General features: G+C 37.3%; 1 protein-coding gene across 3 annotated transcripts in view; it reads left to right on the top strand.

The window, feature by feature from the left end:
• The window catches only part of ipo11 (importin 11), a 106,463-nt gene that overhangs the window by 67,075 nt on the left and 14,055 nt on the right, over positions 1-25,333 (top strand). For 2 of the 3 annotated variants that reach the window (XM_067522247.1, XM_067522246.1), the window contains exons 28-30: positions 3,918-4,013; positions 6,186-6,270; positions 21,419-23,453. In XM_067522247.1, the coding sequence (XP_067378348.1) occupies positions 3,918-4,013; positions 6,186-6,270; positions 21,419-21,583 (346 nt within the window). In that variant the 3' untranslated portion in view covers positions 21,584-23,453. Of the gene's footprint in view, positions 1-3,917; positions 4,014-6,185; positions 6,271-21,418; positions 23,454-25,333 lie in introns of those variants that run through there. The other variant, XM_067522249.1, reaches the window with a different exon arrangement.

Here is a 25,333-nt window from a genome sequence, read left to right as displayed (position 1 = left end):
TTACATTTACCAAATTATTCTTCAAAAACAAAATGTAAGCCACTATTATGCTGACACCCTAACCCACTGACAAATTGCTTCAATGCTTGAGGTAAATGGAGGCAAATATTAACTTGGGCATTTTTTTTCTCAATGCTGGTTTTTATGGTTTATTTTGGTAAAATAGTATCTTACTAAATTCAGATGAAATCTGTAAAATATTAATTATATTTTTCCCTTTTGCAACTTGTATTTATTAATCTGTCCACTACCTTTTTTGCTTTTTGTGGTTCCATTCTTCGAATACACTATGTTCTGATTGTTCTTTGCACTAAGTTTTCTGCAATCTAAGAGTCTTATGTGTATCATTCTGTATTTAACATGCACAGCCATGAGTTTAGTTTCACAGAACACTGCTTTAGTCATCAGAACCACTTGTTCAGCCCTTTTTTTTTCTTTTTTTACCATACCAGTCCATCATCATGACAGTTTACTTTTCGATGGCTAAGCTTCTGTTAAATAAATGCCAATACTCAACAAGAACAAGGACAAATTAGTATGCACATAGTTGCCTCGATCTGCTGTACTAACATTTTGTCTAATCATGACTTTAACAGTTTAATCTAAAGTTGGCACATCATCTTCAGAAGACTTTAAATATTCCTCTTGCATAAAGTACTTGTGTCACTGATGTTTTGATTATAGACCCAGGAACTCACAGGATAAGCCAAAAGGCCAAAAAAACCATTAAAAAAAAGTAATTTTAGTGCTTTGTTGAATTGTAAATCTTTTTAACACTAGGGGATTACAAATGTACTTCATCTACTCCATGTGTAAAGTAGAGATTAACATGAGTTCTGAGTTTGTCACACTAGAGTTAAATGTGTTATTAATCACCCAGCCAAATGTGAATAATAAAAGTTTTGAATTATGTAAGATTAGTTTACAAAATCATGAAATATAAGCGGTAGTCTCTGCACTATATTGCATGTCGGGTGAAGTGTGAGTGAATACTTACAGTACATCATTAACATCATTGTAGTATGGTTTTGTCCACATCCATAAACCTCAACATCACCATTATAAAATCATAATTTCAACATTCTGGCTACAATCTCTGTTGTTTAAAACTTTTACGGCATTCAGTTTTCTTGTTCCTACTGTTTTGCCAGATATGTCTGAACTTGCAGCAACGCCGCGGCTCGACTCTTCTGTTGAGCTTTGGCTTTTAGCCTGTGCATGCAGTGAGGGCACATGGCAATTTTATTTATTTTAATTTTTTTAAGGTCACTGCAAGATAAAATATTTGATAAAATTCAATATTAAAGCTTTATTTCATAAATATACTGGACTTATCACACTATGTAAGGTACATGACATGCTGTTGAACAATGCTGTTTTTCGAGTGCTGGGTCTTTAGTTTTATAGTGAGTGTTGAAGATTTCAGTAAGATTTTAAACTCTTTTTTTTTTTTTTTTTTCCTCTCTCTCAAATTCTTAGTAGTGGGTCTGGTGCTTCATTCAGCCATCCTTCACTCTTGCTCAAAACTCATGACCAAAGAAATGATGAAAAACTGTTAAGTGGGCCAACTTCAAAGTGAAGTACTACATAAGTCACAAACTTCAACTTCCCAAAGTATTTTTTAGGAACAATTTTCTGACCTGTATGATGTGTATACAAACAAACCAGGGAAGTAGCTTTACATTGACTTCAAACAGTGTCACACAGCTTGTAAAAAAAATCAATATAAGGTGACCACAATAGCACACGTGTGTGTGTGTGTATATGTGTGTCCTTTTTTGGGTGCAATTGAAAAATACACTACTAAATCAATGTATTCTTTAATTTGTGTTTAGTAATTTTTCTGTCATTCCATGATGTAATTAGCCAAATCCATGCTCTACTGTTTCAGTTATAAAACAACAAAGCTACTAGGTTTCTACTCTAATGATATAAAATCATTGGTGCTTGACATCATTAAACGTAATTGATGATGCTTATTAGAAATCCATTTGCAACAATTCTAGATGGAACATATGCAATCTGTATAGCTAAAGGTTTTGGGCCACCCCTACACATTAAAACAATGTTCGATGTACCAATTCCTGTTAATTGGAGCTTTAAGGTTTATATGACTGCAATATCAGCCTGACATGTGGGCTCTGGCCCACTGGCTGCAGCCAATAATCAAACCTTTAGTTCTTTTTTTGGAATTTGCCTATGGTTTTAGAGACACTCAGAATTGCCCCTTTTAGTTGTTTGAGAGTGCCAAGTTTAGAAGGTACTATCTCTTAGGATTGACCTGTTGCTGGCTTTCACATAAAAAGAACAAACTCATATTCCGTGGTTCCATCTTTTGTTAATGAAATGGAGAAAGCACAGAGGTTTGCCGTTGCTGTGACTAGTTTTTCCAAGTGCAGCCCCTTAGCTTTCAGATCGTATTTCTATGTAGATTGATTTGAATGGCAGGCAGAAAGCAGCAACACTAGTCAACCATTACAAAGATAATCACTGGAGAGGTGTTGGTAAAGATAGAATTGACAGTTTAAACCAGTAATAAGGGGTAATTACTGGCAAAAATATTTCGGGATGTATTTTAGACTTCCAGAATATATTTCCCTTTCTTTTTCTTCTGCTATAGTGGGACGTGTAATACTTGCATGTGGGAGCACACGGTTAAGTGCAAAAGATAATATTTAATGCCCCTTTCAGCCACTACAAATGTTCCTTAATCAATAGGAACATTATAAAAGTCATCCAGGAGGGTATAAATTGAAAGTCATAGTAGAAAGTCTTAAAATTCATTTAGCTGGTTCACATGCTTCTTAGAATACTCAAATCATGCTGCCTTGTGTCTAGAAGTAAGCAATGGCTTCTTGTCTGGTTTTCTTCCAAACAATTCAGACTTGTGCACTTGTGGTTTGACTTTGAATCTGTGGACTTCCAAGGCACCTCCAAGGATTTTGTTAGGTCACCTGCTGTGGGTTTTTTCATTCTTATGTAGCTCCTAAGCAAGTTTACCAGTGCCTCTTTCAGTTTTTCTTGGTCTTCCACTTCTTGGAAGTCTTGGTGTAGTCCATGTTTCTTCCCTTTCTAGATTATGGCCTAAAGAGCTCATACTGGTATCCCTTAAAATGTTTTACCTTTTTTTTCAAAGCACAGACACCTGACTTTACAGAATAAAATGTATTATCTAGAGGGTTTATCAATTATTAGCATTATTTTGATCATGAATATTATTTGGATTTTTTCTTTGTTTTGTCTTTGTTTTGCTCTTTGTTCCATTTCAAATGAAGAGGATCTGTTTTCACTCATCTGTATATGTATGTAACTTTGCTATGTACGGCACAAACATTTTAAGTAGATGGCAGTTGATGACAGTGTTTACAGAAGCATATGAAACATATGCTTTTTTTTTTTCAGTAGTGTATGTGGAAAAGATGTTTGTGTTTACTAGTTGTGTGTGTGTGTGTGTGTGTGTGTGTGTGTTTCACACTGATTTTCCATTCTTTGCTAGATGTTATGTTCACTGAACTTTATGCAGCATTGCCTGGGGTCTACCTAGCCAATACTTAAAATGACAGAATCCTTGATGCATTCGTACCCATACCCACACATACTCACTGTTTGTGTCTTTTTTTCCCCTCCATGCTTTGTTTTCCCCATTTACACAAAATGAACGTGCTTCCTTTCCACAGCTTTTAAAGAGGGACTCAAGTTATACATCAATGAGTGTTGCTGGTCTCAAAACCTTGTTGGTGCATGTTGCAAGCATGCATGTTTTAAAGATATCTAAAAAACAGATCTTAAAGTGTTTCTATTACGGAACAATCAATAGTCTCTCTCTCTCTCTCTGTCTCTCTCTCACATATATATTCTCATTCTCATTTAAACACATGCACTCGCAAAGTGTGATGAGACTGTTTTCTGTGTCTTAGTGTGATCCAGGACAAGTTCTGTGGCATTATTAACATCTGTGTTGAGGCCCTGCATGATGTAATGACTGAAGATCCAGAAACGGGCACCTTCAAAGAGTAAGTACACATGAGGAGAAACAAAGAAGTACATAACTACTTATGAAACATGCAGTTCAAACATTCCTGTCATTGTTTTTAAAAGTGGGTGCTATTTTGACAAAACTCATGCATTATAAATGAAGACAGATGAAATATTTGTTTTGAAGCAGTGCAATTACAGTTCTGCTGTTGTAGCTTGAATTTGTCAAACTCTGAGGGAAGATTTAAAAGGATGACATAAAGGCATTCACTTACTCATGAATCACAAGAGTATGCTGAAGGAGGCTGAGTGGCAGTGCTAGACAGTACCCATTTCTCCAGAAAAGAAATGGGCTCTAAAATGCCCACCAACCACTGGCTTGCTACAGTAGAAACTAACCACAACCCCTTTTCGTAATCTACTCAACCTCATAAGCCTCGCCTCTGGCTTTCTGTCACAATAGCATGCTACTCATTTCTTAGCGATGTTAACCTACATGTAGACACCCCTTTTCCCTGCTGTCAAAACTGCTCTGAAGCCTCCCAAGATGTGTCAGTGTGAAAAGAACTGAAAAACTAGGTAGAAAGGTTAGTGTAAGTGTTTTTTTTATTTGCCAGTGATGTGTTGAATTGTTTTGGTTCCCTGTTGTGCTTCTTAGCAGGAAAAACATATTTGTGAGGGCACATTTTATTTGAGTTTTATTCAGTGTTTGTGAATGCAGTCAACTGAAACAGACGGCTTTGGGTAGTGTAATATTCGAACTCCAATTTAAAATTAAGTAAAAAATAACAGATATACAGCTTTTTTTTTGGTTTGGAATTCTTCCTGCACGGTGTGGAGTGAGATTTAAAGTTTTTGCTGTCATGTATACATTCAGTGGAATAACATGCCAATTGGAAAGCCAATTCAGCACTTTACTCCTTAGCACTTTACTTTTCGTTACTGTAGAAACAAACACCTGTCAATTGAATGCTAGCAAAATGGGAATGAGAAGTGTTGCAGGTGTTCTTTAGCAAACAGCATGCTAAAATATTTCCAGGTTCTGTTTTCTGTTTTTGACATTTCACTAAAAGTCAGTCTTCCAGGCTACTGTGTTTGCAAATTAGTTCCTAATATCGCCTAAAATCCGCAATAAATAACTAAACCTTCTTTTTATGGCAAATTTTTTAGGAGACAACCGTAACTTGGCAGTTACAGAGCAAATGTGTCATTTCCTTCCAGTTGTTTTTGTGTCCACTCTTATAGCTCTGCTGTTATATGCCAGCTCGGACTTACCTGGTTATTTAGCTGCTAAAGTTTCCACTATATAGTATGGACATTACCTAGTTACTGTTTTTCCTTTAGTGTTGAGCAAGTGGTTTATATTTCATACATTTTTTTTTTTGTAGTTTGTTTTTGTTTTTTCCTGCTGTGCCCAAAACACCAATTCCATGCATGTGAACCAAAAAGTATAGCCGTGTATCATGTTTAAGATCGACTGCTTTCGGCTTCTCCTTTCAGGGGACGCCACAGCAGAAAGTGGTCTGCACGTTGATTTGGTATGAGTTTTTTTACGCCAGATGCCTTTCCTGCTACAACCTGACCATTTTAACCAGACTAGGGACTGGCATCAATGTAGCTTTTGATGGGCCACACCTGGTAGGGTGGGATTCTATCCTGCGGCCTTCTGCATCCCAACCCAATTTTCTACTCATTGACCCAACACGCCCCCCATTGTTGTGTGACATTTAAAGAAAAAAATCGTGCTTAGAGCCTCTTTTGTGGTATTCTCACCCCAGATGAGAAAGGAAAGATTCTAGTTACTACTATTTGTTTTCAAATATTACGTCTACCCATGTAAGTTAGCTGTAATTTTCATTAGAGTATAGATTTTTTTGAAATTTGTTACTGAATTATAAAATGCTGAGTTTCAAAGTCATGAAATATGACATTTAACACCCCCTCACTTATCTTCACTTATAATAAGAATTAAGTAACAATGAGAGAAGAAACAAAAGACCATAAACAGACTTTGGATTGAGCACAAAGGTTTCTCACGCAATTCTCTCTGCATGCAAATGAACCCGTATGAATAGCAGGCAGATCTGTGTACAAAGTGCCAGAGGGTTCAGCCTTGTTTTGTGTGCCTGTTGCCTGTTCTGAAATTGTCTCCTACTGTGCAGATTCTCGTGTGGTTATTAATATTGAGTGGAATATTATTGTGTTTGCAGCTGCATGCTGATGAGCCATTTTGAGGAGCCAAAACTAAGTGACGATGAGGAGCCACCAACTGAGCAGGACAAGAGGAAGAAACTTGTGAGTCAACCACACTATGCAAAGATTTTGGAAACACTGTGTAATTTTTTTTCTCTTGTTCTTTTCTTACTGTACATTTTAGACAATTTGCAACAATAATGTTATGCTTTCGGTTTATTCTACTTATTTATTTTGTCTCTCTGTCTGATAATCACAGAGCAGGTGTTTTTTTTAATATTGATATTCTGACAGTCATAATACAAATTTAACAGGCACTACACATCAAAAATAAACCCCAGAATTTGGAGCACCAAAAAAAATGACATCTCTTGTAAGTACAGGAGAACGTTGTCACTTCATGCACTTGTTAGGTATTCAACAATTTAGAACCACCCCCAAGGTTTCAATAGCGGCTCTAGCTTTTCAGGTAAAGCACCAAATAATCACTTTCAAGTACGGTCCTTTGATGCATGCATGTGTCATAGTAGCATCACTTTAGGTAAGCATGGATGCTGCTGAGTACCCATAAATGGCCCCTAGATGGGGGATATTTACAGATTAAACAGCACACTGATGCATTCCTGTGCAACTCTGTCACACTGCAGAAGCTCAGAAACTGTAATAGTCTGTCACAGTGTTTAAGTACTGTTTAATTATGATGTCAGCCCCTCACCCCACACACACACAAACCTCTCTCTCTCATTACATTATGTACAAATTAGATTTTATTGGTGTTTGAATGCAGCAATACAACTGTATATATTTTCTACTGTGACTGCGTGACTCTCTTTGTTTGTGAGTATATGTGTACAGTATATGCTGGGCGGTATCCCAGCACACTTATCACCTCAGCCCAGACCCTGACTTTTTGCTCCAGGGAATAGAAAAGAGAAGACTTAAAGTCACACCTCTCCCTGCTTCTTAATGTGTGTGGGGACATGCATGAATGCAAGTGCGGGTTTGCCCACGTGATGTGGTTTTCAGCTTGACGAGAAAGTTAATGTGCAAAAAGTCTGGTAACATTTTGGAACATTTGTTGACTCCAGTTTGGCATCCTTTTGGTTTCTCTCTTTGGCAGAATTATTGTATAAATGCATTTGTGTGTATGATTGTCCCTGTCTGAGCTAGTGAGTGACTATGCTGTTTGCACCACCACTTGGAACAGTCATCACAGATTCAGGATCAGTGGGATGAATCAGTCCATAGAATATGTAAGATTGTTCTTAAATTTAAAGCAATTATATCAACATTGCTTAAATATGTTTTATGAATGCAACCTTTATTTAATCAAGTTCCATCAGAAGCTGGTGGGTGTGTGGGTGTGTGTGTCCACCATTTACAGGGTTGGGTTAAGAGGTCTGCTGCATTGCCAGTCAGACAGCAGGGAAAGGCAGGAGGCCTAGGTATGAAAACTGGCACTTGAGACGTGAAATGTCACCTCTCTGGGGTTGAAGGAGCCTGAGGTAGAGGAGTAAGAGAAGCAATACCAAAAGAAATAGTTCGGCACACATCTCTACACACAGTTCTGATAAGAGACTGGACTCTCCTCTTCCATGTTGGGGTAATTGTAGGGAAAGTCAGAATTCCCCTTACCGAGCCCTGATATTTTTGCACTTCCCTCTCGTGCAGTGCATATATGAATCATATGCAAAAGTCGGTTGTGGGGTACTCTGTCGCTATAATTTAATGAATTGTAATGTTACTTTAAATTAAAAGAAGAGAGATGCTTTATGGTGTTAGCCCACATCATTACTGTGTGTATCAGTCTGAGTTTATTGTATCCTTTTGCAGATACAGACATAGCAGTACACAGCTATGCATGAGAAGCACAACCTGGGGCTTTGGTCAGTCACTCCTATTAGATTTGCTTCAGCTGCTGAGTAGACAAAGATAACACTAGCTCTACAAGCTTCACCTTGTAGACTGATCTGTAGACTTAAAACCTAGTAAAAGCGCCTGTCAGATATGAATATCATGATGTGGTTTGCCATTGCACGTCTATGCAGATCACAGATACACTTGTGTTTTCCATTCCTATTTATTCTAGATTTGTCAAACATCTACATGGTCAACCTTTGAAAATGCAGGTATACCTTATCCCAAATATGCCGGATGGCTTATCGTTTCTCTAGCTAATATTCCATACAGAGGCTGTAGCTATAAAACGTATGTTCCCTCTGGGAAGACAGACTATTTTGCCACCTGCCGTAGTCTTCTCATTTGGCCCCTAAATCTGACCTACCTTATTTTTTGGGGCATAAAGGGTTTGTTTTGTGTTTTGGGACCTGTTGACTGTTCCAGTCTATCTTGTCTGGGTTTTTTACCCTACTTTGATCTGAGTGTTCCAGGCAACTAAACTAGACTAACTGATGCTGTGTTCGGGCCTTGGTACATAATGCATCATTTGATTCTTGTGCTTCATCCACAAGGCCAGTACCATCAAACAACAAGAAGGATATGCGACATCAAAGTCTTTCTCCACCGGGGTACTAATGACTTCGTCTGTAGTACCATAGTGGTATACACCCACTTCAGCATATTCTTTTTTGTTTCACTACACACAAGTGTACATGCACAACACTTGTACACGTTATTGAACCGCCTTTGTCGAGTAGTTGCAGATCACTGATTTAATTTCAATGTAAAAACAGAAGAAGCAACTGCCTTACAATTACACAGAGTTGTCTAGGAATAATTGGAATCTAATGATGAGATATTTCATTTAATTTTATATCTGAATAGTGCTATTGGTCAAACATGGTTCAGATTGCATTAAAAATAAACCTTGTATTGTTTGTAATGTAATATTTAATAGGTTCAAGTGCCTTTTATCAAGTTGTTGAGGATGCACAGGATTTATTCAAATGTAAATATATGTACAGAAATATCCCTTCAGTCCTCTGAACTCCTTACCTGGTGATTAAGTCAACTTCTAGCGCTTTGGTGGTTTCTATAATCCACCTTGATTCCGGTTGTACCATTGCAATAGGTGTTATATTCAAAGTTTTGTAGTATTCCTCAGTGGCCGTGCAGTTACGTCTGATAGCCCCAGTCTATTGAGGACATGTCTGTAACTTTTCCACAAGAAAAGGACAACGCACGGACTGAGTGGTGCCTGCACACACACACAAATATATAATACATTGATCAGCATATTACATATTACATTTATCAGCCACAAAATATAACCACAAGGTGGTATTAATGTTGTCTGATAAGTGTAAACCCTTAGATCCCTACCACACAAACCACAGAGAATATTTTGTCCTGCCCACTTAATCATACTGAGGTATGGAGATGTCATCTCTCCTTTTTAAATGGCTTGATGATTCTCCACTCTGCTGCTGTCATGACTAAAATATTTAGGCTAGTAAACGTGTCACAATTACATAAGAGTCAGTATTGGGAAAGCAGAAACAATACACAATACACAAAGGCATCTATGTCAGTTCAACTTGGAAAAGCAGTCGCAGGAAAAAAGAGTTGTTGTTAGAATGTTATTATTGGATTATTATCATTATTTTATTTTAGTGAGTAGATAAATCTGTTGAATATGTGGTGGCTACTAGCAGGGGGAGTCTGTAGCTCAGTTGGTAAGGAAGTTGTCCACAGACCACGGGTGCAGTGTTTCTATCCCCGGTCCCTGCTATATGTCAAAGTGTTTCTGGGCAAGAAACTGAACCCCCAACAGCCCTTTCCCATCCCCCAGCTACGTAATGCCGGGCCAAGGCCGGTAGAAATTGGGGAGGGTTGCGTCAGGAAGGGCAAAAAAACTGTGCCAAATCAACATGTGGACAAGGATCCACAAAACTATGATCCGCTGTGGTGACCCTGAACTCACGGGATAAGTCCAAAGGACAAAAAAAAAAAAAAGAAAACTAGCAGGCCCTTCAATGTCTTTGTTTATGTTTCCCCTGACTTTGTAAAAAGATCTACATTTACTACATCCACTCTATAGTACAATTTCTTTACAATAAACACCGTGGCAAACAGGCATATTATTTTTTTATAGTTCATGTCACACCTTGATTGCAGCAGCAAATATACCCTTATTTCAAGTCTCAAACTGTGTACTCTGTTTATTGTTCAATGTACTTTCCACTGATTTGAACAAAATGCTTTATTTATAGCATTTGCTCAGGGTGTATAACTGATGAGTTTTTTGTTCCAGGCTATTAGGTTAATGAGTTTGATTTTCAGAAGTTGTCTGCACTTGCTATTGCTAATGATGGGCACGTATAATATAACGATTATTAGGCTCACAGTTACAGAACAGTTTTCAGATTTAACAAAAAAATGTAAAAAAAAGACACTTTATACATACATAGTTATTCTTACAACAGGGGAAATTGGCTCTTTAACTCTCAAAAACACGTCTCTGTAATATGTGGTCTGTAGAAAAATACATTGGCATAGAAGGAAGTCTGTTTTTGATTTAAAAACTTGTGGTAATGCCATGAGCTGAGTAGCACAAAATGTACGGGCAGCCTCAATCTGCAGATAATGTAGTGAATATTTGCATACAAATTACTGTCTTAAGGGTTTGTTGACTATCACAATTGCTAATAAGTGGAAAATGTATTTGCTGTATTGTAATCTCTACTTCAGTGTGGAATGATACGTTTTTTGTCAGCCCCCCTGCCTCTGTGATTCAAATGGGCCTTAAGTACAAATTCCAGTTAGAGGAGCTCCTCCTCTAGAACTTTTGCTGATGGAATAGGGCTTTGAAAGGGCATCCCATTAAATGTGCAAGCTCTTGAAATGGAAGATAAAGAATTATACCTAGTAGATTGTTGCCCCATAGCTGTTATTGCTCAGAGTTAATGGAAAGCTATTTTCAGCACTTATTAATTAGACATAGGATGTCCCTTTATTTGCATTGTTTTATGTGGATTAGCAATATAACGGATTTTGTTCCCTCAAACCAATGAAGTGTGCATGCTTTGATGTTTAATAAATTATAGAAATAGATATCAATTACAATATTGCCCAGCAGCTGTCATTAATCACAAGGAGCCAAAAATGTGTCTACTTTATAACTTTGAAGAATTACTGATTCACCATTAACTTGTCATTCAGCAGTTTTTCTTGTTTTTATTTTAATGAACATTCAAACTGACTCCAGAGGTCCTACAGACATATATTTATAGGAAATGAGTTTCAGTCTGTTATCAATTCATTGTAGGCAACACAAAGCATTAGTAATGAAGACTTGCCATTTTTGCTTTATTATTGTTCCTAGTCTTCAGCAGACCATCAGTGTCAACATAATTTGGTTTTGTTGAATAAGAGACCTCTCTGACAGTGTTATTATGCAGCACATAATATAAAGATTCTCCTTTGTGTTGCCTAAGGCATACAGAGCTATCAAAATTAGTTACCATCTCTGTCATTCTGATCTTTACAGCCATTTGTTCATGTGAGTGCTAAGAGTGTGGGGATTTAGATTTCAGACTTATAGTGGTGTAGGATCACATATCCTGTTGCAAATATGTTGCAGTTTACCATGTCAATTAAGAAAAGTGCAGAGAAAACGAAAATGAGCACGTAGATTTGCCGATTCAGAAATACAACATGTTAGATAGACATACAATAAAGGCCCTGCTGTCTGTATGCAGAGCTAGTATTGAGTATTATTCAGAAACTGAGAGTTGAACTGTAAACTATACTAACTATATATACAAAATACAGTACTTACAAAAAGCTATTAACCCGTCTTTTTCATTTATTTTTATTTTTTTACCACAAGTTAAAAATATATTTTAAAACCAATATCTCTGACTTTTTGTGATTGTAGGGAGAGAGTGAAAAATCTGATTTACACTGGCACTGGCCTTTTTCACACCCTTAGCCAATAAAATTCAGGGATTGTCAGACAAGTGACAAAGTGAAAAACTTACTAGTCTTTGCTTCACTAATGGATTCATTAATCAAATAAAGCACTGATCTTAATCAACTGAGCGCGAATGTTGATCTCCATTACATCTGGATATTGATGGCAGGTCAACGGCATTGTCTAATGAGGGATTCCAAACATGCAGTAGACTTTTAGTGCAGTGTGAAAATCATCCTACAATTGCAGGTGAAGTTGAGATTGGTGAATCAACAGACTCTGTATATAACATTTTTAGTACTGAGCTACAAATGTATGGCTGACAGCCCCCCAACTGATGCTGTTAAGCCAGGGAGCCCACAGAGTGTAATGTGTAGAAAATCCTTATTGGATTGTTTATGCTGCCAATATTTTAGATCAACTTTAAAGATAAATGTGTTCTCTTTACTGTCTTTCTAGTACAGCTTCCACACCAACACAGCACAATGTTACTGAGCCTAGGTGTGCATAGATGTCTGCTGCTGTATCCCAAAATGACAGGAAGACTTAAATTACTTAGATCCTAATTATTTATTTTATTTTATTTTTTTGCCAGCAGGACAATGACTATCAAAGTAAGGGAAAGTAATGGCACTCTTTGCAATTTCCTGGATAATATTGGTAATGATATGTGATCCGATCCACAAACACAAAATAAGACAGTCACGATATTTTATGTGTTCATTGAACACACACAATAAACATGCAAAGTGATGGTGGAATAAGGACAAGACTTCTGATCTTACTAAATGTAAATTGGAGTCAGGTGTTGGCAAAACTGGAGACAAATCAATGAAACAGATTAAAGGTGTGAGTTATAGAATCACTATGTTGACTTATAAGACCACACAAACATAATCGATGAGTTATTCGCTAGCAGCATCCGCTGTTGTGAGCCATGCCCAAAAAAATAGATTTTAGAAGACCTGTGATCAAGAATTCTTGATTTGCATGCAAAATTGTTCGGTAAGAACACACAGAACTATGTATGGCATGAAAAGAGAACCACATGCCAACATGAAAACATTCTCCCTACAATAAAATATGGTGTAGGGAGAATCATGATTTTGGGCTTCTTTGCTGCCTCTGGCCCTGCACCACTTGTCATTGTGGGGAAAATGTATTCCTGTTTTATTTATCATGCAGGCTAATGACAGGGTGACTGTCCACTAGTTGAAGCCTAGAAAAAGCTGGTGATGTAGCAGGACGTTAAGCCTAAATGTAGAATTAAAACTACTACAAAATGGCTTTGGTGTCACAAAATTCACCTTTTGGATTTGTCATTAAAATAATGTTTACTGTCACTGAGTGATTGATATGATGGGAAAATCTGGGATTAGGAAACAAAAGGCAATATGCCGTAACTTAAGGTCATTCAAGTCCCTGCGGATTTGGTGGCAAGTAGCACATTAATTACCTTTCAGTATCATCGTTCAACTCACAAGACCGCTTGTCTAGCTAGCTGCACTTTGCAAGTTAAGGTTCTCAGTCATCCAGTTCCAGTTATCTAAAGTTTGAGTCATGTCAGCTTGACTTCATTCTTCTTGGTTGGACTTTAGGGTGGATGGGTCACTGTCTTGTTTAAGGCCAACTTCACCACAGGCTTTGAGAGCTGTCTTCAGATGTCTGTCTTCCTTCTGTTATTAAATAAATAAATATTTATTTATTTTCCTCCCTGTGGTGTAGGGTCCTGATGACTCATAATGATGATGATGATTGGAGTCAAACTACAGTTACTGGTCTGTGTGTGGGCACAGTCGTGTTTCCTTTATCAGAGGCCTGGGAGTGTGAGGGTCCTGTACATTATTTTAACTATTCCTAGGATTGCATTCTTCTGGACAGAGATCCAAGTTTCTGGAAACTGCTGGAGCCTGTGTGTTTGTGTGTGTGTAATATATTTGCACATTAACTTTAACTTAATACGAATAAAGATCAAGGAATTTGCAAAGCTCAAAATCCTAGGTTAAGGGAATCAATTTATTACTAAGATGAATCTGTCATTTCATTAATCCACTCTGTGGGTTATTATTCTGCATCTTACATCATCTTAACTAGGACATCTTTAAAAGTTTTGCATTGCAAAAGTTGCTGACTGCATCCTTCCACTCCTCATTCCCCCTTTCCGAATGCAGAAGTTATACCTTCACAGCTGGCCAGATGGCACAGCAGATTTCAGTCAGGATGGGGTGTAACACTGTTTGACCCAGCTTGTCTCTCAAAGCCTCAGTTGCAGAGTCCTCTGAGTCTCAGCCAATCACTCGGGCTAATCTACTGCACTGACAAACTAAAAACCGTATGTAAGGATGTTATTTATTACAGAAATGCAATACTAGCTGCAAAGTCTTATGCTGGAAGATTAATTTAATCTGATCCTGATTTTTATTTTTATTTTTTTCAATTCAGTTTCAAGGGAACACAATGGCTAACTTAAAGTTTGTGCTCCAACACTCACATGATAGGCCTAATAAACATCAAATTATCTAAAACATTTGTTATCTTAGAATAATGGGAGCAAAGACAAACATTTCTCATTCAGAATATTTAAGAGAACCAGGATAAATGTTGCAGAGATCTTTTTTTCAGCGCACATCAAACAGTTCGCCACTGTCCTTCTCAGCCACTGTCCTTTTCAGATGAAAACTTGCTTTAGTCAGATTTACATTCACTATACTTTCTCAATTGATTTGATTTGTGCTTGTGTGCATTAGCCTGCACATGCATCCACACACTCCTACATTTAAAGGTATGTGTTTAGTAATATGCAACCTTATGACACATTGTTAGAGGGCTCTTAAATTTACGCCCTCTAGTCCAATACTAATTAGGGTATTACAATTTTTGCCGCCTCATTTAGTGAGGAAATTACTGCAATCAAGCTCTAATCCTCCCTCTAAGTCAAGAGACCATGGACTAATGAAACCTCAGAAAAGGAGAGGAAGGTGTTTGCTTGGGCAAGATCATTCTCTCTTTCCGTTCATGCCCTTGTTTCTCTATGACCCAACCTCTCCTGTCTAACACTTTATTAAATTCCGCTTGTGTCTTTCTTGATGACTGTTTAATGGTGCTGTCTATTATTTGTATGGTTGATCAATCTTTGTCCCTGCACATAATAATGCTGAGTAATGTACATGACCTTATCTCTCAGCTCAATGTTCAGTCTCACTCAGTTTGGTTCTCTTCTACACTGCCCAGCCAAAAAAAAAAGTCTCACACACTAATAATTCATTGAACCACCTTAGCTTTGATTATGGCACACATTCACTCTGGTATAACATCATTTCAAAGATCTTATGCAGTGTCAAAACCTTTATTTCCCTTCATAGGTGCATTATTTTTCACCTAGATTTTGTATTGATGATGGGAATCAGACCACTGTGTATATTCTTATCCAGCACACCATAAAGTTTGTTTGTTTGTTTTTCTTGATCCAAGGCAATATTTTGAAACTTCTAATACAGAACATGGTATATGTCTGATACTTTTCCATGACCATGGGATATGTCAACTGACATGGTTTAATTAAGAAGTCAGGAGCTACTTACTGCATCAGTTAGGCTTGAATAACTTGTCATCAGCTAAGACATGATAATCTGTGCAGTAATGATCCAGTAAAAGGGAAGGCTCTCACCTATTTCTTTGTTAAACACTGGTGTTGACTTTTGTTTCAACCAGTGTGTGTGGGGGGGGGGGGGGGCAGTGCAGCTTTGAAACTATTTGTTATTTAGACTGTGTCGACACCAGTGCAAATTTATTTAAAAATGTTGTTTACGCTTAAATACTTTACATCCAAAGTAGCATTTCTGTGTTTTTTTTGTTTTGTTTTGTTTTGTTTTGTTTTTTTTAAGTTTGACATCAAACCTGAAATACTAATGATGGTTGGTTTTTCTGCTTATTCTTATGAGGTTATCCTGTTGCTGGGAAACTTTTCCACCCTCAAATCCATTCTTTTCATGACATTTGTCACAGAAGAAATGCCCCACAGATTGTTTTGGGTTCCCTCAGGACACATTTAGTATTACTTAGACATAGTCAAGATGGGAAAAGTTTACAGTGTGAATGGGTTTTAATGGGTGGCATGAAGTAAAAGGAGGCACTTACTGCCGTGGGCGCACAGCATCATTATCATTATTGTCATAATTACAATTCCTCAGCATATATCGCCTACTTCTGTGTTCTGTCTTTCTGCCTTTTCCCTCCTCTTTTCTCCTATCTACTTCTTTCTTTTCCCTTCCACTTTCTTTTCATCCTGCTTCTCATTTATCTTCGACTATTTCTGAGGCACGAAGACTGTTGCTTCTTTATCGGTGAGTCACAGCAGGGGCTATGTGACTCCTTTCCTCTCAATATCAGTCCATTTTATTTCTTTCTCAAGCCTTCGCTGGTCTCATCTTTTCTCTTCCAATTTTGCCTTTTACAGGAATATTTGGTTTTTTAAAACCACCAGCTTGGCTGTGCTTCCTATCTTCATGCAGATTGCTTTTGTCCTTAGCTAATGTCTTGGTTGTTTTTCCTGTTCCTTGTTTTCACTCCCCTTAATTTGTTGTTGTAGCTACATGTCTCCACACAGCATAACAATCCTTTATTCTATTTGTTTATAGCACCTTTATTTTTTTCAGACTTATCCTCATTAGTCTCGATTAGTCTCCTATTTTATCTTCTTGACAGTCCAAACTTAATAATATATTCATAAATCTATTTCTTTTTTGGACAACTTGCTGCATATGTTTCACGTGATTAACTCGGAACAAATGAGAGATATGAGAGATAGTTTTGGCTTTCAAAATCGCTGTGTCACGAAGCACTTGTGTCCTCGTGTGTTTTGTTCCATCTCCTTCTGGGCATCAAACTGGTAAAAATGGCATTTTTGGTTTGTGTGTTAGGACAATACCTCCTAACAACAGAAGAAAGAAGAGGGAAAACCTAGTGTGCAAACTGTGATTTACATCTTTGTAACCTGTTAGAGTAGCTGTTTTGCACCTGCAAGACACTACACATTCTTGGTGCATAGAGTGTTTTGATTTCCTAAAATTCCCAGCATAGGTCTTCGGACCTCCAGCCGGAAATGTCTAAATGAAAATACCTGCAGGTGGGCAAAGCCTTTGAAAATTCACAAAACATCTATCAATGCCATGTTTTAAATGGGCTCAAAATGAAATCATAACAAACAATATAATAGAACAATTCAGTTTTGACAATAAGTATAATTTACCATCATTTACACAGGCATCATGCTTGTGTAATTGTCTCTAAACAAAAACTGAAAAAACCCAAGCATTTGTGGATATTTAAGATGCAATAAAGGTGGTGCATTTGTGCTTGTGATCACTGCTATGCACCACATTAACCTTACAACAACTATCTAAAAGAGTTAATTAATAGGATTCACCTCATGCCCCAGGAGAAGTGCTGGGGAGAAGCCTAGCCTGACCCGGTTTCTTTTGTCTAAACTAATCCTGCAGAAATTACTGTGGTATCCATATGTGACACCACCAGGTTTTATAGGTCATTCAATTAGGCTATTGATGAATCGATTTGTGTGAGAGCGACCTTTAACAGGACTTGAATAAAAAATCCTGTAAACACCATTCATGCTTTTTGAAACATTATTGACCCCATTTGATTGGTCCTCTCCGTGTGTATAAATTACTCCATGCAAAAGCTGAAATATAGGCCAGAAGGTCATTCCTTTTTTTTATGTTCCTTTATCATAATAGTTTCTCCTGTTAATTTCAACATATTTGATGAAGAGGTGAGGACACCAAAGACTTACACCATACATGGCAAACTTCATTAAATTGTGTTCAACTTCAGCCTAAGTGTGGCTCTGATTCTATTAACAGTTTTGACACTTTGCCCAAAACACACTGTACTAGTTAATCTGTACAAAGGATTTTGGTTGTATGTGGCGAGGCCTTCGGATGATGTCATAAATTGTCATAAATTAGCTATGGCAAACGACCATAGTGCAATCCCTTAAACCCTGCACTGTCATCTCACCCTTGCACAATATGGCTCTTACTTTACACTTCAATACATCATATACCCCTAGCTAATTACATCACACTTGGGTGTATGTGATCTCTCTCTCTCTCTCTCTCCCTCTCATACATACAGTACTGTATTTGTGCATTTCCAGTTAGAAATGAGGCACCACAGGATATTATATAAAAGCTGGGAAAGGTCAGGTTGTTGTATCATTAACTCCAGTTAGCAATTGCCTGCCTGACTAAGTTTCCTTTAATGTCCTCTGCTACAGTACAAATGTGCTTTTTCAATGAAAAATGCATCTTATTGTGGTGCGGGAAAATACTGGATATAAACGATATTCATGAAAGACCAGTTGTATTAATTATGTAACTTGATTGCCAGTGTTGTAACTGCTGGTTAATCCCAGAGTTCGGAAAACTGTAGTACCATTATGGTCTTTAGTCCCCCTGTTCTGGCTTGTGTGCAATCAGCACAGACTGATTTTACATACTGGGGTTTTTACAGTATCATAATGACATGGGAATTTTTACTTTGTTTGCTTTTGAAAAGGCATTTGGAAAAGGGCAGCAGTTGTCTGGGGATTACGTTAGAGACGAGGGCTTACAGGCGCTGTCATTTCACGTCTCCATCTCTCTCTGCCTCCTCATGTTACCCAATCCTCTCATTCCTCTTCTTCTGTCCTAAACAATGAGGTACAGCTGCTATTGCCCACTCTCTGCATCCCACGTCATCTTCATGTCGTCACTCGCCTTCTTTGTGTTGTTCTCTGCTTCACCGCCACCGTGCCAGTTCCTGGTAGCTGTTTGTCTTGCGCAACATTACACATTTCTTTTGTTGCATTGGTATAAACTTTTATAGCAAATTATGAACTCTGTTTCACACATAGTCTGTGTCTAGCAATCACACCTTCACCTCTAGCTGTCCTGTGTCTCCTTTGTTCTTTCTTCCCTTCCCATCTCTTCCATCCAGTTTACCCCAGGGATGACAGCGGATCCTACTTATTGTTAACTTTACCTAGATTTGTGCCTGTGCCACTATGTAAGCAATGTCTCAGCAAAGCAGGTGTCCTTGGCATATTGCTCTTAATATCAGAACTCAGTTTCGGCTATCGAAAAAATTTGGCTTTTAGGCTTGTGAACTTGTAAAATCCTCTTTACAGACATATACCTCTCTGTTTAACAGTATCACAGAAATGTTCATTCATACACACTGTCACACACACGCATACATTTGGTCTTAAGGTTTTCTTTCTTTGGCATTGTAGAAGGTAGAAGGTCGTTCGGTAATACGATAAACAAAGTGCCCTGCAATTGTTCATGTTCTTGCTAAGACGTTAACACACTGTACCTTCAGACATAATTGCCACAACTAATATCCAATATTTATTTATGCAGACATGCATTATTGTTTTCCCAGTTAGATTAGATATTTAAGAGGATCACAGTGATTAAAACGCTTACAAAGGCCTTGATGTTTGGCTCCAAGCACACACATTGTGCAGTGGTTCTGCAGACACACGCGCACACACACTTCCAGGTCCTTGTGCTGAAGGTAATTATGCAGGTTAGATGACAGCTTTTCCATTAAGCCACTCTTCAACAGCCACTCTTCACTAGATTGATTGCACTGTAATGACAACGACCTAATTAGCATGACAAGTATTCTTAACAGTGATTGGCTAGAGACTAAGTGTTGTCATTACAATATTCTGCTTCTCAAAGGACCTTAAATTTGTTTTTGTTTTTTCTTTTTTTTCATTATGTGGTATTTGGCAAGTAAGAATAGAGAAGCTCGACCAAATGTGTGTGAGATTGCTGATAAAGTAATTCACTAAGGGAGTTTTTGTTTGTTTGTTTTTGTTTTTGTTTTGTTGTGTTTTTTTTTTTGGTTTTTGTTTTTATAACCCTTTCGGGTTATCCCTTTAGTCCGCATGTTGATTTGGCACAGTTTTTAAGCCGGATGCCCCCCTGACGCAACCCTCCCCAATTTCTACCGGGCTTGGACCGGCACTGCACTTACTTCTTTATTTTAAATGCATCTTGCTGGCTTTCAGATTTTTTTTTTGGCCCATTTGCCTCTGCTCTTGCTTTACTCCACAGACAATAAATGACTGATTTTCCACAGAGTTGTTGGCTCTGGTTAGCATGGTAAAACTGAGCTTACCATACTTTCTTACTCTATGGTAAAGGATTTCTTTTTACAGCACTGTCTTCAGCATAGGATGAATGGCTGAAGCTGAATATATTAAATCTTTTATTTCCTCTAAGTTTAGTTTTGTTAGCTGTAATATTTATCTGGAAATCATAACCTGTCCTAGTAGCTTCTTTTTTCCTTTTTGTCAAAAGTGCATCTAAACTTGCTTTAGTGCATCGTTGATGAATGTCCTATTCATCTAACTTTGCAGTTGTACTGTATTTCCTCTCATACTAGGCATTACTACAAAGATTAATGAATTACGAGTAAGTGTACGTGGTGTAATCAAGTCTTCAAAATAACTCTTTATTGTTAGAACACTTCTCTATGGACATACCTGGGAAACAAGCCGTCACATACTTTGCATAGAGAGCTTGACTTTTATCTCTTTATCCAGTGTTTGTTCCATGCAATGCACTGAACCTTGTTTAATGGAAAGGAATGTATCACTGTGCTCCAGTCTGTAAGGCAGAAGACAAAAAGTTTTATACATTTTTAGACCTTTGTACATTTAATGGCCATAATATTTTTTTTCTGCACAGCACAGATACCAAAGATTGAGGATTTCAAATCGATTATAATGTTTTATAATTATAATGTTAATTTACCCTGAAGTTCTTCCTGCAATTGTTGGTCCGTATTGAATCATGTCAGCTGAGCAACCACTATACAAGATCCTTCTGAAATAACAAGTCAGTACAGTTGATACAGGAAATTAAACCTGGATGACCAATACAGTAATGAGCCCAAACCAGTTTTAATCTCTGTAGAAAATGTTTCACCTTAACTAAGATTTTGTAAATGTGCAAGTAAAAATAGGAAAAATAATCCTAAATCCAGATTTTGTACAGCATTGCAGATTAATATTAGAATGAGTAGCTGTCTAAATATTCATTTTGCCTACATTTACTCAAGAGTAGGAGAAATAAATGATATGTACATGTTATATGCAGCATTTTTTAATAGAAATTCTGTGACAAGTATTTTAATTTATTGCTCTTCTTTTTGGAATTCAGGGTGCAATTCCATCAACGATAGGAAATCATACTGTCCTTAGATGTAACATTTTTGTCTTTCTCACACAAAACTCACCTGGATACACTTTGATAACATCCGTAATTTCTCATATTCATTGATTCTTTTGTCTTACTACAGTTGGCCCTAGAGGATCCAGTGCACAGTGTGTCTCTCCAGCAGTTTGTCTATGAGAAACTGAAGACGCAGCAGGCCCTTATGGGGGACCAGGGTTTCAAAGTCTTGATGGAGACCGTGGACACAGAGCTCGTCAGGCAGCTCCAGGAGTTCCTTCAAGGCTTCTGACTTAAATCTACAGTCCCTTACTACATTAAACAAATATCTTTGCCTAATGCTACCCTCCCCCCTTTTTGAAAATGTCCTAGAAACGCCCTACTTGTGAACTCTTAATCTAAACCTTCCCAACCTCTGCCCATGCTATGCCTTATCTATATTCAGAACTAGCCTTGTCAACTGTCCTCACCTAACAACTTGTGTCCCCTTCTCTATCATCTAGTTTTCTTTTAAGTCATTTTTTATCAAGATAGGGGAGCATAAAAATGTTGAAATACCTTCACCCTTTTAAGAAATCCACATCCAAACCTTGCCAGACCAGAGCTTCCACTATGTTCTTTTATTTTTTTCTCTTGCTGTGCTTTTTGAACATTGAAGGGATTGTGTAAAAGTTAGTAATGGTGGTGGTGATGCCAGAGCAGGAGCCTCGGACTATTTTCTATAGAAACATACAGATTGTAGCAAAGGGGTGGATAAACTGAATCTGAAGGACCTAAAGTGTTTACAGAATCTATTCTTAAAGAGAAAAAAAAGAAATGTGATTTTGTATGTATGTACAGTATGGGTGATATTCTGCATGACAGTATTTTACTTTTTGTTTATTTTTACATAGTGTTAATTTCTCTTCCATTTAAAAAGGAAAAAGTAATTTTGTCATAACAAGGGTTCAAGCTTAAGTTACTACTGAGAGAAATTTGGTTTTTTTTCCTTCTTTTTGTGTTGGCTTAGATGGATTTTTTTTTTCTTGACTGTAAAGTGAGTGATTTTTTTAAATGGTTGATTTGTAGGAATGCCGAACCACATTTATATGTATATACATACTGCTGCTAATTGAGGGTGTGTCGGAGCACTTTAATAACCAAAAACTGTTTCAGATTTTTTCAGCTTTTCCTCAAGGGTAAACCTGCACACAGCATTGTACTTAAACACAGCTATAGAAGGCCTTGGAGCAGTGCAGCAGGATTGTGCAACTTTGGCAGAAGTTGCATTGAGATCGTCATTTTGAGTTTTTGCCATTTAATGTATGTCAGTGCTGTCTTGTACACTAAAAGGACAGACTGCAAACATAACCATTAGGATGTCTTCACTGTTTCTTTTGATGTATTCTGGCGTATGTGACTATTTAAAAAGGCACATTGTGCATGGCTGTACTGTGACTTTTTTTTTTTTTGAGTCAAAATACATCCCTCTTAGAAAAAAGTTGTAAATGTCGCGCTAATTCTTCTGATTTGACCTATCAGTGATGATTTTATTTATTTTTAATTTTTTTTCAGAACAATGGCATATTTGGAAGTTTAGCAAGAATATTGGCACTTAACTCTTTAATAGTTTAATGAATCTATTCATATAAGTGGCATGTAGACCTATTTGGAATCTAAAAAGTAAGAAAATACATTTGTTTTATAATGAAACTAAAATAGAGGACTAAATGCAATTACCTTTGGATCTGAAGTGAAATATTTAAAACGATGTCAGTCTATACACTGCCTTTGAAATGTAATGTCTTGAAACTAAGGGATAATTGTGATTACTTTGCTCTCATTAGATTGGTCAGCCTCCCTGCAAAGGAGCTTCTCCTGTCATTAGCTTCTTGGACACTGTGATAGAGTTAAGTAGCAGTCAGAATTAAGGCCTTATGTTTTCAGCCTTACCTGTCCTTGAAACTTAAAAGAGCTTTCTTACTGCTATGTTCATTTGTTAGCTAGAGTAACAGTAGAAGATGTCTGTACTCATTTTCTGGTATTAAAGACAATTATGACATTTTGAATTTAACAAGCAGTAGAGGGATGTTTTAGGGTTATGAGTTTGGTTATGTTCTGATGGGAAATAATCCTTGTTGCTTTTTCCAAAGCCTTCAATAAAATACAGTAATCAGGCAAAATGTTACTTTGTATATTTCCATCACGGATACATGTAATTAAAAATAATCCTTTTGAGTTTTTGGTAGTTTATAAAAGTATATTTATTTTTTAAAAATGGCAGGATTAACCATAAAAGGGTAGGGACAGAACTGAGTTTACAACCATGCTACTGGCTCTTTAAAACTACTTGGGCACAAGTGTTACATCAGCATTGGAAACATGCACATAAAGTATTCAACCGGTGTAATTTACATTGGAGGCTAATGGAGAATAGTATTTTCTTTGTAATCGGTTATAAATCAAAGCACAAGACAAATTAAAAATGTGAACTTACTTTGGTCCACAGGAAGAATTATGTGGATAACCAAAGTCAATATAGTTCAAACTGGGAAATGAACTGTAACAAATTTCACGACATGATCTAACACTATACCATAAATCTCAGCCTCATGTTGGAAAAGTCAGAGAATCATCTGTCATCTCCTGAATCATCCGGAGCAGTTGATGTAATTCGACCTGAACCAGAGGGGTGAAATGACCGACCAACATGGGCAGCTTATGAGTGAAAGGGCCTCTAGAACTTTCTTTTGTGTCTTTGTGGTTATTTTACATACATTTTTAAGAGTTTTCAGTTTTCCTCATTTTCGGTGTTTTTAGTCATTTGCTCTCCACTGTTGAAGGTTCTGTATCTGTTTTTGGCCATTTTGCACCTCTTTGGACAGTCTTGGGTAGCTGTTCATCATTTTTAATTTGTTTTGCATCTTTTGTGGTTATTGTGCATGTCTTTGTGATCACTTGGTCTTCTGATCTCTTTTGAAGGAGATTAGGAATAACTAACTTCTTGGGCCGTGGCCCATGAGCCCCTGACCCCATGCGACCAGAGCATGTGCCCAGGATGCCCATACAGTAATCCATTAAAACCAACTAACATTGCCATGCTCTAAGCCAAGACGCTAACATAGCTAGATATTACACAGAAAGTTATATTTCATAAGAAATCGACATTTATCAGGACTTCTGACAGGTTGCAGTATTGCTTTAATCGTGTAATATATTGCTGGGAATTGGGATTCTGCAAAGGTTGCAACACTCTGCAAAGGTTGCATTAATAAACAAGTGGGAAGCTTTTTTTTTTTTAAGGTTATATAATTGTCTGTTGTGTCAGAACTTCTGCTCAGTAACTAAAGGATCCAGAAAGTGAATAAATCCACACACTGACACCTTTTCCTATATGTTTTTCTACAAACTGCTTTTTCTTACCTAAGGACAAGAAAACAAAGGCAGCAGTGGCCAGCATCAAGCCATTTGTCTGAAGTGCTCAAGAATAAATGTACTTCTGGCAACTGGTCACTTGAGTACCTTATAGAGTGCAAAGGGACGGTTAAGGATTCTACACCAATCTTCACTTCCCGCTCTGCCTTTCTTGCTCCCAGCACTATTAATCAAAGGGACTCAGTCATTCATCTTTTTTCCCCCCACTCTCTTTTATCCTCTCTCCTATTACACTTACTACCAGTGTAGTCCTCTACAGAGAGATAAAAGCCACATACAGACTTATCAGCGAGTCTTTGTGTTAATGGCAGCAGAGAGTGGGAGGATGAGCTCCAATCTATAACTTTCATTCTAAACTTATCATGCACAGCAACATGTTCCTCTGTCTAAAACTTTGGGTAATTAATTTTTTCTTCATGTTCATACACCCCTGAACATCATTCAGTACACCTCCCAACATGATCTTTGAATAGTTACATTACATTACATTTTATACGTGTGAAGAGCACTGTAAAATAAAATAATAATTCTGATAATGAAATAATGTGCCATCCTTGTGATGTGCTATTTGTATAGAGTCTCCTTCCAAAAATAGCTATGGAATGTAGTTGTAAAGTTAAGAAGAGCA

The sequence above is a fragment of the Channa argus genome, chromosome 11 (genome assembly GCF_033026475.1).
Source record: "Channa argus isolate prfri chromosome 11, Channa argus male v1.0, whole genome shotgun sequence".
Lineage (NCBI taxonomy): Eukaryota > Metazoa > Chordata > Actinopteri > Anabantiformes > Channidae > Channa > Channa argus.
This window is presented reverse-complemented; position numbering and strand designations above follow the sequence as displayed.